The sequence below is a fragment of the Culex pipiens genome, chromosome 1, assembly GCF_016801865.2.
Source record: "Culex pipiens pallens isolate TS chromosome 1, TS_CPP_V2, whole genome shotgun sequence".
NCBI classification, from domain to species: Eukaryota; Metazoa; Arthropoda; class Insecta; order Diptera; family Culicidae; genus Culex; species Culex pipiens.
Genome location: NC_068937.1, coordinates 78,784,774 through 78,801,334, shown reverse-complemented (window position 1 = coordinate 78,801,334; position 16,561 = coordinate 78,784,774). Strand labels below are relative to the sequence as shown.

General features: G+C 36.4%; 1 protein-coding gene across 1 annotated transcript in view; it reads left to right on the top strand.

Annotated features, from left to right (window-relative positions):
• Positions 1-620: 620 nt before the first annotated feature.
• LOC128092338 (diacylglycerol kinase eta-like) overlaps positions 621-16,561 on the top strand; it is a 30,188-nt gene continuing 14,247 nt past the window's right edge. Inside the window, exon 1 of the mRNA XM_052705978.1 lies at positions 621-1,989. Coding sequence (XP_052561938.1) covers positions 1,858-1,989 — 132 coding nt within the window. The 5' untranslated portion in view covers positions 621-1,857. The remainder of the gene's footprint in view (positions 1,990-16,561) is intronic.

Sequence of the window (16,561 nt, the reverse complement as noted above, 5' to 3'; positions counted from 1 at the left end):
CTTTTTTTGTAGCCGGATCTCACTTAAATGTATGTAAACAATGTCCGGATCCATCATCCGACCCATCGTTGGTAAGGTAATCGAAAGACCTTTCCAACGAGTCCAAAACATTGAAGATTTGGCAACCCTGTCTCAAGCTATGACCACTTATGATACCACTTATGAGCCCTTGAGTGATATGTGCGTTTTTTTAATTCCGGAACTTAACGAAATTAGACGAAATTTGTGTGCAAACCCATCATATCACATATCACCTATTGTTGGATAAGAGTGAGGAAGGCACCAACCACATAGGTGGATTAAGTTGGTTTTTTATTACGCTTCCAATCACGTGAATCGTGATAGGTTTGTCAGATCATCAATCTTTTGGACACGTTGGAAAGGTCTCTTCAATTCCTTTCTAAAAATGCATAAGAAGACGAGTTCGCTTAAAAACACCACTCTTTTTACAATCTTTAAAAATGTTATCAAATTATTTTTTTTAGCATAACTTTTGAAATGCTTAACTAAACTTGCTTTATTAAAAATGTAAATATGGCCTGTATTTTGATTTTTTTCATTTATTTGCACTCAGAGAGCACTCCACCGACGTACATTAGGCGCCAGCCAACAGCAGAGAGAGAGAGCGATGCTCTGCCCGTCTCAGGAAGGAGGAGACTGTGTTGGTAGTGGTGAAAGCAGCAGCAGCAGCAGCTTTTCCAAGCTTTTCCAACCATCCACAGCAAGCAAGCAAGCAAAAGGAAAGCAATTTTCCGCCGTACCGACACGGACTTCGCGCGGCGGCCACCGACGACGGACCGCGGGTGTGTTGTGTGTAGTGTAGTAGTAATAGTAGCCCTAGGAGGAGCTGTACCGCGGAGTGGACCGACCGACCAGTAGGTGCTGGACAAGGACTTCGCAGGAAGATCTTTCGGGAATCCGTTGCCGGAGGTTGCTCCGAAGGGAAGCGAAAAGAGTGAATTTTCCGGGTAAAGGCTTTTTTTTTGCAGTGCTTCCCCGCGCGAACTTCCGAAATTCCGACTGTGTGTGTGAGCGTGAGATGGCTTGAGAGAACTGGGTTAGTAAGTTTCTGTGCGGAAGAAAACCTGGAATCCCTGGAAGAAGTCTCGAGCAGCAGGTGGGAATCTGCAAAGATCTGTGAAAAATCTTCCAAAAAGAAGTCGCAAGGCTGTGTTGGTGTGAGGTCGCGACGGGTTGTTTACAGATTCCGGAGCTCGGCCTAGAACAAAGGCGGGCCGAAGAAGAGAACAATGGAACCGCGTCGGACAGCGTAAACTTCATTGTATTCATTGCATTGTCTTCTTATAGTCGTAGTCGTCGTCGTCGTCGTCGTCGCGAATTTAGATTTAGGAGCAAAACATTACAAACACACCTTAGCTAGGGGGTCTCGTGGTACCGATTTATTTTTTCTGTTGTTGTTGGTCTAGTGTGAGTTATTACTCAATTTACAACGCTCTAGTCTACTGTAGTGTAAGTGTCTCGCGAGGGCTTAAAAAATCAAATTATAGCATTAGTACAGTAAATAGCGTGCGAAAATCTCGCGTGTGTTCAGCAAAACGAAACCAGAATGTCCTCCTGCAATCCGACATAACGACCCCAGCCCGGTGCAATGCCCAAGAAATGGCCTCCTCCCCCCCATTGGAACACGTCAGAGTGTGCGTGAGATCATGCGTGTGTCTTATCATCTGGCCTAACAACAAAAGCAACATCAACAGCAGCAGCATCAGGAGAGCGTGAGAAAGTGCGTCAAGGGGAACGCCACAAACGAGATAACTGACCTCGTTCCGGCAGAATCAGCCAGCAGCAGCAGCTGCTGCACAACCGTAATTAGTAGTAGTACCTACTAGGTGGGAGGGGATGGCGGAAGGAGTGGCGGCGGCACCGGGAAGCCCCCGGACCGGGGACGAGTCATCCGAGAGTGAGAACGAAACCGAACCGGCCAAAATTTTCCACCGGAAGCTGTCGACGAAGCGGAACGTCAAGTCGGCGGTAGGTTTGCGATTTTTTTTTTTGAATGTTGGACATTGGTGGACCAGTTTAAAGCTGGGGAGGTGATGTAGTGATTGTAGTTAGTGGAGGATTTGTAATTGAATTTTACTATTTATTTTTTAGATTGCAAAAATTTGGAATATTTTAGCTTTTGAAAGCCAAAACAGTGCAATTCAAATAAGTCCCATTATCAAGTTATAATCTAAACATAAGTTTCTGTAAGTTTTTTGAAAACTTTGTCTTACTCTTGTCTATTCCATAGTTATAAGTTATAGTGTTTTCTATTGAATTACGATGTAAAACACAGCTGAAAGGAACACGAAAACTCTGTTATGTACCTAAATGAACTCATTGTAACTTGGATATTCACAAATAAAACCAAATTGAAATTGAGAATATAAACATAACAGAAAGTAAAAAAAACCAATCAGATTTTCTAGCGTGTTTGAAACGTTCAGATCTGTATACACGGAGAAAAATCAGTTCTCAGAAGCTTAAACAAGCGTTCATGAAATTTGGAACTCCGAGCAAAGTTGTTGTTGTTGTCCATGGCACGGTTAAAAAAAAACATACAATGAAATTTTAAAACTTTGTTCGTGGTTTCGAATTTCATGCACGTTTGTTCACCATTTTTCTCCATGTAATTTTTCTCCGTGTAGGAAATCAATAGAAAATATTAATAGTAGCTTAAACTTATAACTTGTTTTTAAGGCTAGAAAATCACAAAAAAGCTCAAATTAATTCTACTAAAATCAAGACAGAACCGAGATGAGTGTTATTTCTTATGAAAAGAAAACCAACAGTCTTTTGCCTTTCTTACTAAAGAAAGGTATAGGTTTTACTTTAAGGCAGGACGTCATTTCCATCTTCGTAAATATGTCGATTCAGCATCAATTTTAATCGGAAAAATCGTCAAAAAATCACACTGCATCGATTTTCGACGCTCTATCGATTCACCTTGACAGAACTCGTCTATCTCCAACCCTCGAATTTTGAGAAAATAAATTCCGTGGAGGTCGAGTGATGTTCGTATGTGGTAAAATTTTGCAAAATTTTGTGTCGCGCCGTTCTCAGCTCCCATATATCCGATTTAGATTCTTCTAAATGCAGATGAAAGCTAGTGTGCTGAACCTGGGCGAGTTGCCGTGCAAATTTCGAAATATCCATCTGTTTCCGGATGCGGCCAGACTTTTCAACAAAATACACAGTTTTCAAATGAAAATATGGTAAATTTTTTTCATTTTCATATCTTTTATTTATCTCAAAAATTGCATTTTTCGAGCCCTACAACCTCCCAAATTTTCATCCAGATTCATTATATGGTTCTCTAGTTAGAGCCGTGTTATTAACCTACCATAAGAAAAAAAAAATCCCTAAAAAAAGGTAAAAGCCCACTTGGTGACCTTTGCCAACATTTTTCATTTCTGATTTTATTCGAAATTTCTTGCTACATTCATAGTACAGACCATGAGTGAGCATCTGAAACAAATTCGACATCGATCGGCAATCCCGATCAATTTTTAGAACGATTTATTTTTTGCCTTTCTTACTAAAGAAAGGTATAGGTTTTACTTTAAGGCAGGAAGTCATTTCCATCTTCGTAAATATGTCGATTCGGAAAAATCGTCAAAAAATCACACTGCATCGATTTTTGACGCTTCGTCGACAAGTTGTCAAGTTGAGCTTCGAATACTGGCGCGAGAATGCTGGCGCATATATTTTGTAGCTCGACTTATACTCATTTTGTAGTAGCTTGTCTACCGATGTTTCCTTCAATATGTAAGATATCGTAGCTTTTCGGTTTCTTTTGCTGTGTCCGTTTTTGCATAACTTTCCAATGTTTATGCAAAAACCTTTGTGACATAGGACATTCATCCGGCTACAATCATTTTGTTTCTCGTGCGCTCCTAAAATCGCCTAAATGTAGACTTCATTTTTTCGTGATTTCGTAAGTTTATTTAACAGGGTTCATTGGATAGGATAATAGGAGCTTTCTAAGCTTTTCATCGTTTATTTCGTTTTCAAGGTGTTCATTGCTGGCGACTCCAATGGCTTTCTTCCTAAGGTTCTCGCGATTGAGTGTGTAGTGGTGCGGTTGTTAAAAATAGCTATCTCAGTCACACAAAAATAGCTACAGTCACACAAAAGGGCTCGTACCGAAACTAGAAAACCAAAACCGCGGTGTGCGTTGTTGGGAAGCTTGCTATGATCGCGTTTGTCATAATCGCTTGTTTGATTAGAAACGTACAAACACGATTAAAAATATTCTTTTGGTGAAAATTGCGTTATTTATTTCTTTTGGAAATCATATTATTCATAATATTGATCCTTGCACTGTGAATTGGATTTGGCCCGCACTTTTCTCTCGCACTTTTGAAAAACAATAAATCGAAAAACTAGGCAACCAGCAGTTGTTTATTTACATTTCCAGTCGCAGTTTCCACCAAACTGACAATCGCACTTTAAAATTGCGATCGAGAGGTGAGTAACATCGGCTCGCTTTGATCATTTTTTTGAGAAAATTAAAATTTTCCAAGCCAGTTTGACAAGTCGCAATAGTGCGATCGATAGCAGTAATTTAGTGCGAAGTCCAAGTTAGTGAGAATTGCGCAATACTCATAATATCATCATAATACATTGCTTTCATCATAAGACTTTCTTTTGAGCTGACGTTATAAATAAACAAAGTCGATGTTATTAATTGAAAGAAGTTCTTCCATTGTTATATTCTTTAGTAAGAAAGGCTCTTTCTCACCCCAGGTGGGATTAAATCGGGTTTTTGACCTTAATTGCAGTGAATACTTCCAATAATTGGCAGTTGGATGCCTCCTACCTGTAGACGGTGTACGTATTCTTCAGGCCACAGTGTTTAAACAATTTTTGCAAGCTTTTCAAGCCTCAGGGCCAAAAAAGGGATTAGAACCCAATACCTCTGAATATTGAACCAACATGTTACCACTGAGCTAGCTGTACTGACATGTAAAGCAAAGATTAAAAGTGAATCTAGTTTAGCTGGACCACTGAGGTCTCATCAAAGGAAAATATGTGGGTTCTGAACTAGGGACCCTTAAATAGTGGCGTCATCCATAAAGTATGTCACGCTGGCTCTGACCCCCCTCGAAAAGTACGTCACTTTTTGCTGGACGTAACCCCCCCCCCCCCCCACCTTCTTGGTTTTGTGCAGTTTTAGCATGATTTATAAAAAGTATTATTTTAAAATTCGGAGTTTGATCGGGAAAGTTTTTAATGTTGTAGTGACAGAAATCTCCATATTTTTTTAAATCTGATGATTTAGGCATATTAAATCTATTATCAAAAACTGAGTGAAGTTTATCGAATATTAAACTTTTTTTTAGCTATATTTTATAACTGAATTTTCAGTATTCAAGAAATAGTCTAGCGTGACGTCACAGTCTCACGTACCCCCCTCTCCCCCTTGTCACACTTTGTCACACTTGCGACAACCCCCCCTCCCCCCTAAAGCGTGACGTACTTTGTGGATGACGCCTAGGGAGACTGGTCGAAGTGTGTTTGACGTATCCAAACGAGCATTTATCTTTACGCCCAGCAAAACTTGGCAGTGTTGTCAAGCTTAAGGTGGGGGGGGGGGGGGGGGGGTGGTGGAGGGGTAGTGAGTGGTGAGCTTAGGTGTAAAAAGAGGTTTGGATTGCCTTACCGTTTCAAGCAATAGAGAACGCCAATGCCATGCTGTAGAGCGAACAATGTATTTATTCATTTTTAGACAATATTCTGTTACTTAATAAGATCAAAAGTTGCACCTCCCCCCCTTCCCCTATTCATGGACGAAAAGTTGTAGGTTTTGATCACTAGCGTGCATAGGGTGGGGCAATACGGGGCAGTTGTCCACAATTCTAAGAAATTTGTTCTAAAATTGGTCAGGGGGTGTCCATAAACCACGCAAACTTTCAAAACGCTTATATTGTTGCCCCGCATTCATTTAGGATCTCTGCACGCTAGTGGTTATGATTAATAATATTTAGGGTGGTCAGTCAAAATCCGCCATAAATCGGGAAAAGCCGAAAATTTATGATTTTTTGTCAAAAATTCGGGAAAAGTCCTAACCATACTTGTTTGAAAATATATTTATTAACTCTTGAATAATTTTGTAATATTTTGCACAATTTTCAAATTAAATTCACTCTTTAGTGACTTTTTTTAAATTTAAAATTCCTTTCACTATTTTAACCTATTTGAGGATGACTTTTTCTATAGCTTTGTTTTTGAAAGGGTCTTATAAACATACATTTAAAAAACTAATAAATAATGAATGCATTTGACACAGATTTTAATTTTCAAATCAAGATCAAACAAGAGTCAACATCTAACTTGAAACAACAACAAAGTTAATGAAAAACTAATATCAAAAATAGAGCCCAAATTTAACGATTATGGCCAAATTATGGACAGCGTAAAGTTATGATTCTTTGTCATTTGTCACATAGACTGAATCCTCGGAAAAAATATAACAACTTGAGTTTGGCAATGTAAATCCTTCAACTTTTTTTGTTGATTGATAAAGCTTGATTTTCAGTAATCGGAAAACTTTTAAGTAAAAAATAAAATCCAATCGTTGTTCGTTCTGGATGAATGGAAAAAATACGTTTGAAAACATGAAAAAATATTGAAATTGCAAAAAAAAGTCCAAAAAATTTTGATTCAAAAATCAAATCTCAAAAGTTCAAAATTAAAAAAGTAGCTTGAAAAAAACATTTTTTTAAACGAATTCCTTTATATTTTTCTTAACTCTTTGAAAGAATAATAACGATTATCATGCCTAGAGCTTTTTTTTTTAAATAGGTCCTATAAACATATCATACACAATAGTTTAAAGGACCTATTAAAAAAAACTCTAGATGTATTTAAAGTGCTTTGATTTACATTAAAACATTGGCGTTAGTTGTGAAGTTTATGTTTTTACGAAAATTGTCAATGGCGATGGTTTATATTGTCTTTTTCAAAAAAATTTTTTTTGTTTGAAATCGTTCTTTTGATAATGTTTATTATTTGAGTTTCTAGAAAAGTCGAGAAAAAGTCGGGAATTTGAAAATGGAATTTGAGTAGTCACCCTGGATTAAGACTTTTCGGAAAAATAGGTGCACGGAAAAAAACGGAGCTCGTGATCAGGGACAAAAATGCCCTATAGGACAAAGTTTCACGCAAATCAAATAGGGGTCGGGGCAACTGCTGTGTTAGTTGGTGGAGAGTTTCCCTATTTTTTATATGTTTTAGGAAACTAAAAAATACATTTTCTGAGTCATAGGGCGTGATAGTGCAAAGTCTGGTTTATAGAAATTCAAAATGACTTCTTTTGGCATTTGGAGTGCATAGACAAAGTTTCATCCAAATAAAAAAATACAAAGAAAAGTTGATTTGCGAAATTGTAGAAACTTACTCGATGATTTTTCCATCAAATCACTTCATTTTTGCAAATATTTCAAAAGGTCGATTCTGATCATCCTTATTCAATCAATTTCAAATTGAGTTTTTACATTTACGCCCACTCACGGTACCATCACCCAGTGCTTGCAACACCACTTGCTTTTTCTCGCTCTTTCTCTCTTCGTATCCATGATGTCATTAGTTGTCACTTCCGGCGCCCCGCCAGGAAATGAAACGGGAAACCGAGAAGCGGGCTGGGCCAGGATGCCAAAACCGGAAGGGAAAGCGATCTGCTGCTGTGCTGGGCGCGCGCCGAGAAAATTGCCGGGACGCAAAACGAACGAGAGATGATGTCATTGATTATAGCTGAGTGCTCTCACAAAATGTGATGACACTTGTCGCTTCCCATGGGACAGGGGGAGTAGGGAAGAGTAAGAGGAAATTTGGATTTGGCTGAATTATTGCTGTGTGACGACGAGACGATTTTCAACACCACGTAACAGATGAGTGGATGGGGAAAATGCAAATTGTTCGTTAAGTGTATTTAGTTTCTTGAAAATTATATCGTTTAAATTAATCAAAAAGATTCTAACTAAATCGACGAAAAGCACTTGATTTTATTCTACAACTCCTCTTCCCGAGCAGACGGAAATAACTTGAGAATAAATTTTTTTGATGTTTGAAAATACTAGGTCAATAACATTTTATGTTATTTATAACAATATTTGTTATTCGTCGTTATGATTTTTTTGTTATTGGGTTGTTATTGGAATAACAGACTAAAAACATTTTCAGTTATTTTTCGAACAAATCTTTGTTATTATTTTTTGTTATTTTAACAACTAATCCGATCATCTCAATAACAGTTAGAGGTATTCTTCCATAACAAAAAATGATATTCCAAAGTTGTTTTGGCTTTCAACCAATATCAGACCAATAACAAATTTTGTTATGATAACATTAACTGTTATTAAACTCTTATGCAAAAATGGTTTTTTCAAGAAGATTCCAGAACATTTTCTGTTATTTTAACAGTATTTGTTATTTAAATGGCATGAATTTTGTTATTACCGTCTGCCCGGGTTGTCATATCGATTGGATATCGACAAATTTACCTTAGATTTATGATCATGGATTTTGATCATAAAACCTTATAACAATGGTTCACATAAATCAAAGAAATGTCGTGTTAATAGTTTTAGTAAGGGATCTGATTTCCCAATTTTTCATGTTTTTCCTAGTAACATAGAATGCAAAATAATTATAATTTAATAAAAAATCAAAATCTCAATCAAAAATCTGTCAAACAACCAACCTTTACGCATAACCTCTGTGACATCTGCTCCGCTTGTGAACTCTCCATGGTAATACGACGAAATCAGCAAAGTCAAAACCAGAATCGCAACCACAACAACAAAAAAAAAACCCGTAAAGGATTTGGCTAACCTGTCGCAATCAGGACACCTGTCCATCAAGCAGAGTTTCAGACGAAACAATCAAGTGTTCGCTTGCTTTCTGTTGTTTATTTTACCCGGCCCCTCCGTCTCTGCTCTGATTGTGGTCCCTTCACCGGAGCAGCCGAAATTGTGGCCCAGGGTTGACAGCCCCGGTGCTGGAATAGGTGTGACAGCTAACAAGACACTTCCTTGCTGACTTTCTGGATTTTATAAGATTACGAATCGAGTGTAAGATTGTGAAAGGGTTCATTTTTTTTACTCTATTTTAAAATAACATCGCTCTTACAATTAAACAAAATGTTTTGAAAACTTGTAGACCATTTTCAAACGTTACGCCCTACATGATTGTTAGACCACTAGGGGTTACACGTGTAGGCACTACATGTGGAACACTTGACAGCCGTGTAGCCAATTTTTTGTCATGTTCAGAAAGGTGAGACGAAAGTAGGTGATCATGGGGAGAAGTTTGAGGGCAACAATTGGAGAGCCTTTGCAAATTGGGAATTCTATTTGTGGCTGAACTGGTTTAAGAAGTCGTTGTGAGCAACTCTCTACGAAATCGGCCGATTTCGACCTTTTATTTTTTGTATTTTTTGATATGGCTAAAACTTTGTGGGGGCCTTACCTATGACCAAAGAAGCTATTTTGTATCATTGGTTCACCCATACAAGTCTCCATACAATTTTGGCAGCTGTCCATACAGAAATATTCGAAAATCGGTAACTTTTGAATGAATTTTCTGGCAAAGTTGTAGGTATTGTTGATATTCAGAAAAAATAGGTACACGGGAAAAAAAGTTGCCAACTTTTTATTAACTTTTTTTTCACAAAAACTCAATTCCCAAAATATTTTTTTTTAATTTTCGAGATTTTTTGATATGTTTTAGAGGACAAAACCCCGCAACTTTGAGCCATTGAGAAGTATGGGCAAAATTCTGCCGCCAAGTTATGATTTTCTGAAAAAAAAAATCATTTTTGTAAAAAATCGATATTTCGTACAAAAATTTTTTGGCCTAATTTTTTAATGTAAAATTTAATTTTCAATCGAAAAGTATTTTACAGATTTTTTTATATAGGGCTGCGTTTTCAAGATAAAGCCACCTTAAGTTTGATTTCTTCGAAATATGAGCAATTTTTCGATTTTTAAAAATAGTTGCCATGAGTGACCATTTCTGAATATTTTTTTTTTAAAGTTTGGAAAATTTGCTATAAAATTGTCTAAGAGACTTTGAAGATTGGATCTTTGGTTGCTGAGATACAGCAGACTTTAGAAAAAGAAACAGGAAAATTGAAGTTTTCTAAGTCTCACCAAAATAACCCTCCATTTTCTAATGGCGATATCTCAGCAACTAATGGTCCGATTTTCAATATTAAAAAATGAAACATTCGTGAAATATTCCGATCTTTTCGAAAACAATGTTTCAAAATGTTTTTGATTAAGACTTATATTTCATAAGGGTGTAATATTGTAAGATTGGCCCTTTTGAAATGTTAGTCTTGATTTAAAAATAAATAAATATTGTTTCCGAATAGATCGGATCTTTTTTTGAATGTTTGTAAAAAAAATCTGTACAGTGCTTTTCGATTGAAAATTAAATTTTATATTTAAAAATGAGGTCAATAAATTTTTTTGTGCGAAATTTCGATTTTTTCCAATAATCACTATTTTTTCAAAAACTCACAACTCGGCGGCAGAATTTTTGACAATACTTCTCTATGGCTCAAAAGTTGTAGGGTTTTGTTCCCTAAAACGTAAAAAAAATCTCGAAAATCAAAAAATACGTATTTTGAGAAATTGGGTTTTTGTGAAAAAAAAAGTAAATGTTCGGCATTTTTTTCCGTGTACCTATTTTTTCTAAATATTTTTCAACAGTACCTACAATTTTGTCCAAGACACCAAATTGATCAGAAAATTCATTCAAAAGATACAGATTTTCGAATATTTCTGCAATTATTCGAAAATCTGTATTTGGAGAAGTGATTATCTGATCGATTTGGCTTTTTGACATTTTGATTCCATATTCAATTTGGGTCATTCTCCTCCAGCTCACACAGCAGGCCCCTTTTTCGATGTCCCGTGGCGGTGGGGCGGTACCATTTTTCTGGATTTTTATTAAGACACGTTTTTCAGTGATTTGTAGCGCGAAACCATTCATAAAAAAATAATAAAAAATAGTTTTAAGATCGCTGCCATTTCCCGTAAAAATCGTGAAATTTGACATTTTATGGAAAATTTTCGAAAACTTTTCAAATCTGAAATAACCCAGAAGGGTAAAAAAAAGTTTTAAAATCACTGCCATTTCCCATCCAAAATTGTGAAATTTGACATTTTATGGGAAAGTTTCGAAAACTTTTCATATCTGAAATTTCAAAGCGTAAATTTTTCATTTAGAACAAAATTTTTCCTTTTTAAAACAATGTGTTTTTTTTCTAACTTTGCAGCGTTATTTTTAAGAACAAAGTTGTAGAGCTGCCAAAGGCAAAAAAATTGATACATAAACATTTGGGGTTTGTATGTATTTTTCACGAGTTATCAGAATTTCACAAAAAAGTTTTTTTTTGAAAAGTGTTGATTTTCACCATTTTTTACCAGTTTTTCTAATTTTAACACCTTAAACTCAATCGTGTGCTTTTGAAAGTTCAGCCAATTTTGCATAAAAATGACCTTTTGGACGATTGTTGTGACTCGTGCATTGCTAGCATCCGATTTTTTTTTTCTAAGGAACATATTTTTATGATGAGCGGCAATATCTGGTTTGCTTTTATTTTATTTTAGAAAAATCCCCACATACGAGCAGTGTACGAGCCACAACAATCGTCCAAAGGGTCAATTTTATGCTAAATTGCCTGAACTTTTCGAAAAAATACTTTCAAAAGCACACGATTGAGGTTTAGGAGTTAAAATAAGAAAAGTTGGTAAAAAATTGTGGAAATAATCAATCCTCATTTTTTTTTGTAAAATTCTGATAACTCGTGAAAAATAGGGGAACTATACCCTTTCTCAGCCTATTTCTGTCATCGGCCATCAGCACTTTGATCATGAATCACATCTTTCATAAAGTGTTTTTGACTGTTCCCGAGCAGACGGAAATAACTTGGGAAGGTCAGTTTTTGATATTGTGAGAAGATCGAAATATGTTATTGGGATGATCGGATTAGTTGTTAAAATAACAAAAATCAATAACAAAGATTTGTTCGAAGAATAACTTAAACTGTTATTATGTTGTTATTGCAATAACAAACCAATAACACAGAAGGAATCATGAAGGAATAACAAGATTTGTTATTTTGTGCGGAGAGGTGGAGCAGCATAATAACAAAAAATGTTATTGAACTGGTATGTCTCCATAACAAAAAAAGTTATTGTTTTGGTTTATTTGTAATTTGCAAATAAACCTGCAGTTGCCATAACTCCTCTGTACTAGTCAGGACTGCAGAGGTGGGTACCTCCAAGCGACTTTGAATCCATACTTTGAAGACAACTCCGACTCTGGATGCAGGATATGACGTCAACGACGACTTCAGCTCTCCAAAAATACCCGATTTCGCAGATTCCGACTCCAAGTAAAAGTTGCTGAAAATTAGATGAATCCGATGCAGTCTCCGAGGTCTCACTCCAGCTCGAACTTCAACGTCAACTCCGACTTCCTGGCTCTGTGAAAATAATAACAGTTTTTGTTATTCACACTTCAAAAATTCTCAATAAATAAATCAATTCCGTTAGGAAATAAAAAAAAATTAAAAAAAAACTCTCAAAAGTAAATTTTATCGGATTAATTTTAGCTTGAAACCCCATTTCATGGTGAAATAAATGACCCCGATGAAATTGGTCAAAATTATTTCATAGTTCTAGCCAATTTTAGCAAAGTCCCTTAGGGGGTATATCAAATAATTAAAAAAATCAACTTTCAAAATTTCAACTTTTTAGAATAATTTTAGCTTAAGGACCCCATTTCATGGCCAAAATAATGACCCTGATGAAATTGGTCAAAATTATCCCATAGTTATAGCCAATTTTAACAAAGTCCCTTAGGGGGTATATCAAATAATTAAAAAAATCAACTTTCAAAATTTCAACTTTTTAGAATAATTTTAGCTTAAGGACCCCATTTCATGGCCAAAATAATGACCCCGACGAAATTAGACAAAATTATCCCAAAGATCTAAACATATTTAACAAAAGAAAAAATAATAACAGATTGTGTTATGGACACTTCGAAACTTTTCCATTTGTGCGATTTATGGTAATTTTATTTCTAAGTCAATATACCGAACAAATAACAAATTTTGTTATTAGGAGAGTTTTTGAAATGTATAACATTTCCTCTTATTAGCGTGTTATTAAAAATTTTCAATATAATATCACTTCAATACCAAATTTTGTTATTTTATCAGAAACTGTTATTATTTTTTCTTCTTGAAGTTGCACTTCAGGATAAAATAATAACAATTTTTGTTATTTTAACAGGATTTGTTATTGAAATATTATTAATTTAGTTATTACCGTCTGCCCGGGTTCCAAACTAATACATAGCTCAAATAAAAGCGAGCAAGCAACTCTCCATTGTTGATACATCTGAAAATGTTGATTTAATAGCGGGAAACGGCAAAAGTGATGAGATTTGTTCGAACGGCTTAGAGTGATTAAAATCGGTATATTTCCCCTACATACAAACTTTGTTTACACTTTGTTCTTAAAAAAAAACCCTGCAAAGTTAGAAAAAAACACATTATTTTAAAATGAAAAAAATTACCCTTCTAGGTTATTTCCCATAAAATGACAAATCTCACGCTTTTTGACGGGAAATGGCAGCGATTTTAAAACTATGTTCATATTTATCAAATTTCTTATGAATATTCCTTAAGAGACTTTAAATAACTAATTAGATCAATATTCGATCTCCAATAAAAAGTTTCCAAACCAAATTTCCGAGATTTCAACATTTTTTTGAAATAACCCCAAATCCAAGCCGGATACCAGAATACGACCGAATAAAAATCTTTGCATTGTTCAATTTGACATGAAAATACAGCCGCACGCAAATGTGAGCATAAAACACTGCTAAACTTAGAGTATTACGTTTGTGGTATCTGGCTTGGATTTTGTGATTATTTCAAAGAAATGTAGAAATCTTTGAAATTTGGTTTGAAAACTTTTTATTGGAGGTCAAATATTGATCAAATATGTTATTTAGAGTCTCTTGAGGCATATTCATAAAAAAAAATTGATAAATATGAACATGAACCCATCGATTTTCATCGCTTTTCTGAAGAAAATATTTCGCCGGACCCCGCAAAATGTCGGGAAAGAGCCTTTCTTCCATGGTGCCAAATATCAGACTAGCCGATTTTTTTTATCTTAATGTTCTCGGAAATATACACCGTGAGAATGAATAAAAAAACGATTTTTTTATATTTAAAAAAATACAAAAAACAAATTTTCGGTGCTTTACTAGAAATTTGAACGACTTGGACTTCAGTTTGTTGCTTTCACAGCTCTCATAAACAAAATAATTCTTTAAAATCTTGCAACCCAATCCCAAGTCAACCAACAACCGTCATCCTCTAACGAAAGCTGCTTCCTGGTTTTCCATTTTTAGACACTCCAGCCCTGGCCTTTTCACGTCTCAAAAGCACAAATGTGGCAAACTCCTTTACAAGCAGCACTTGAGAACAAGTTTTCCATTAAGAAACCGGAAGCCGCTGGGTACTTCAGCTATCAGCATCGTACAACCTGCTGGGCTTCACACGTCACTTGGCGAATTTATTCTTGCACCTATCTGGTATCCGGACGTCATCGTATCGTGCCTGGTAAGGGTGGAGAGGGCTATGTTGGGCTTGTTGCTGATTTGATTTTGGTCGTTCTGTTTTCCAATCACACACACACTGAGAAGGTTTCAGACTCAAGCGTGATGTAATTGAACACTGTTGAGCTTTTTCATCGAATCCATCATGACTGGACTCATACTTGCCAGCATCCTTAGAGCGGCCAGGCTGTCGAATCCATTCCCGGAATTGGGACGTGGCACTTCGTTTGAACCTACGCCACAGGAAGTTCGTGGAAAACTTGTTAGCGCACACTTCACAACCAGACACAACCCAGCCAACATACGCAAATATCCGGCCACTCGGTGGGACGACCGTTCCGCTCGTCATTGGAGAGTGGCGGCTGTCGTTATGATCCACGTGTTCTGATGACGTTGTGGAAAATGTTCGAGAATTTCGTCACTTTTGAGCAATATTGCGAAAAATACTCTAATCTCGTAGTAACATTTGCTTGCTTTTGACAAGTTTCAACAGAGTTTGAAAAAAGTGCATAATTGAAGTACCACCGGAAGTGCTTTCCACTTTTCACCGTTCCGTCCTTGGTGCACAGTTGTGGTGTCAGTTGCATGTCACACAAAAAGAACTGTTAGCACCCGGTGATGGGAACCCGCATACACACACACATCTTGGTGGTGACCCACTTTTCACCCTCGACAGACTCAGGCAAGCTTCTCTGCTGGAAAATCTTGTATCGCAACTTGCCTCCCTTTCCGGGGTCATGGCAAAAAACCCTGCTGTGTTGATGTTGTTGATGATGGTTCGGATGATGACGGTGGTACATACCATGGTGGTGCTTTTCAATCAAAAACAAGCATAATGACATTAATATAAAAGTAAAATTTAAGATTAAATAAAGTTCTAAAAGTTGGTAAGTTTACCAGGAATAAATTTTGTCTCTCATCTTGAACTATTGATATTTGTCAACTATGTTTGTCTGTGATTTTATCCAGTTTTGTTGGCCCAACAAATGAAATTGTGAGGACATATCGGTTAATCTTATTTCCTTGAAGTGACCTGTTTCAACTGGCCGGTTTTGGTGTCAACTGCAACTGGTCAACTTTACGTTGCGATGTGTGAAGTTAGTTTCAGTAAGTGGGTTAAAAATGACCAACGTTGTGGTGGAAACTGCAGTCAAACCTTTTTCGTCTTGTAGAGAGTTGTTAGACTAACCAATCAAAGCAACTTTGTCGAAGAATTCGGAATATTCGGGAAATTCTACGTTAGTTAGAGGTGTTGGAGTTATAAATTTGATTTAGCAAATAAAAAATAAAACATTTTTGAAAAAAAGGTGCAGGTGGTTATGTTACACATGACCAGTATGACAAAGAACTTTGCAAGATGATTGTTGAAATTTTCGATTAGAATGTCCGGTCCAAATTTCCCCATGATTCTCTTATAATTAACGTCCTATCAAACTAAGGGGACAGAAATTGCAAGTGGAGCTGATATAGAAATCGAGGTGAAATCAATTGATTTTCCTTCACCACTCGAAAGTTACCAAGATGCGGGAATGTTTTCGCAAGGCTGTTGCAAGCAATCGGCGGCAGTAAAGGAAATTTGAACAGCAGACATTAAAACTGCCCTTTACAGGGCTCTAATTGATTACGAGATAGTTATTCTAAATTTCCAGAAACAGATTTTCGCAGCAGCACAAAAAATGTGCATCGCAGTTATCTATTTATGACTTCCTGCTCAATAAGCAATTAATTTTAACTGCTTAACTTCAGATAATGCCCAATGCAACTTTTTATGTCCAGTATCAAAAATCATAAAGTTTGATACCCATATTGCCCCAACTCTTACGATTCGGCAAATGTCCCCCCCCCCCCCCATCGGAACATCCGCGGGGCCTCTGGCCACTCCGGATTGTGGCCACTACTGCCGAAATGT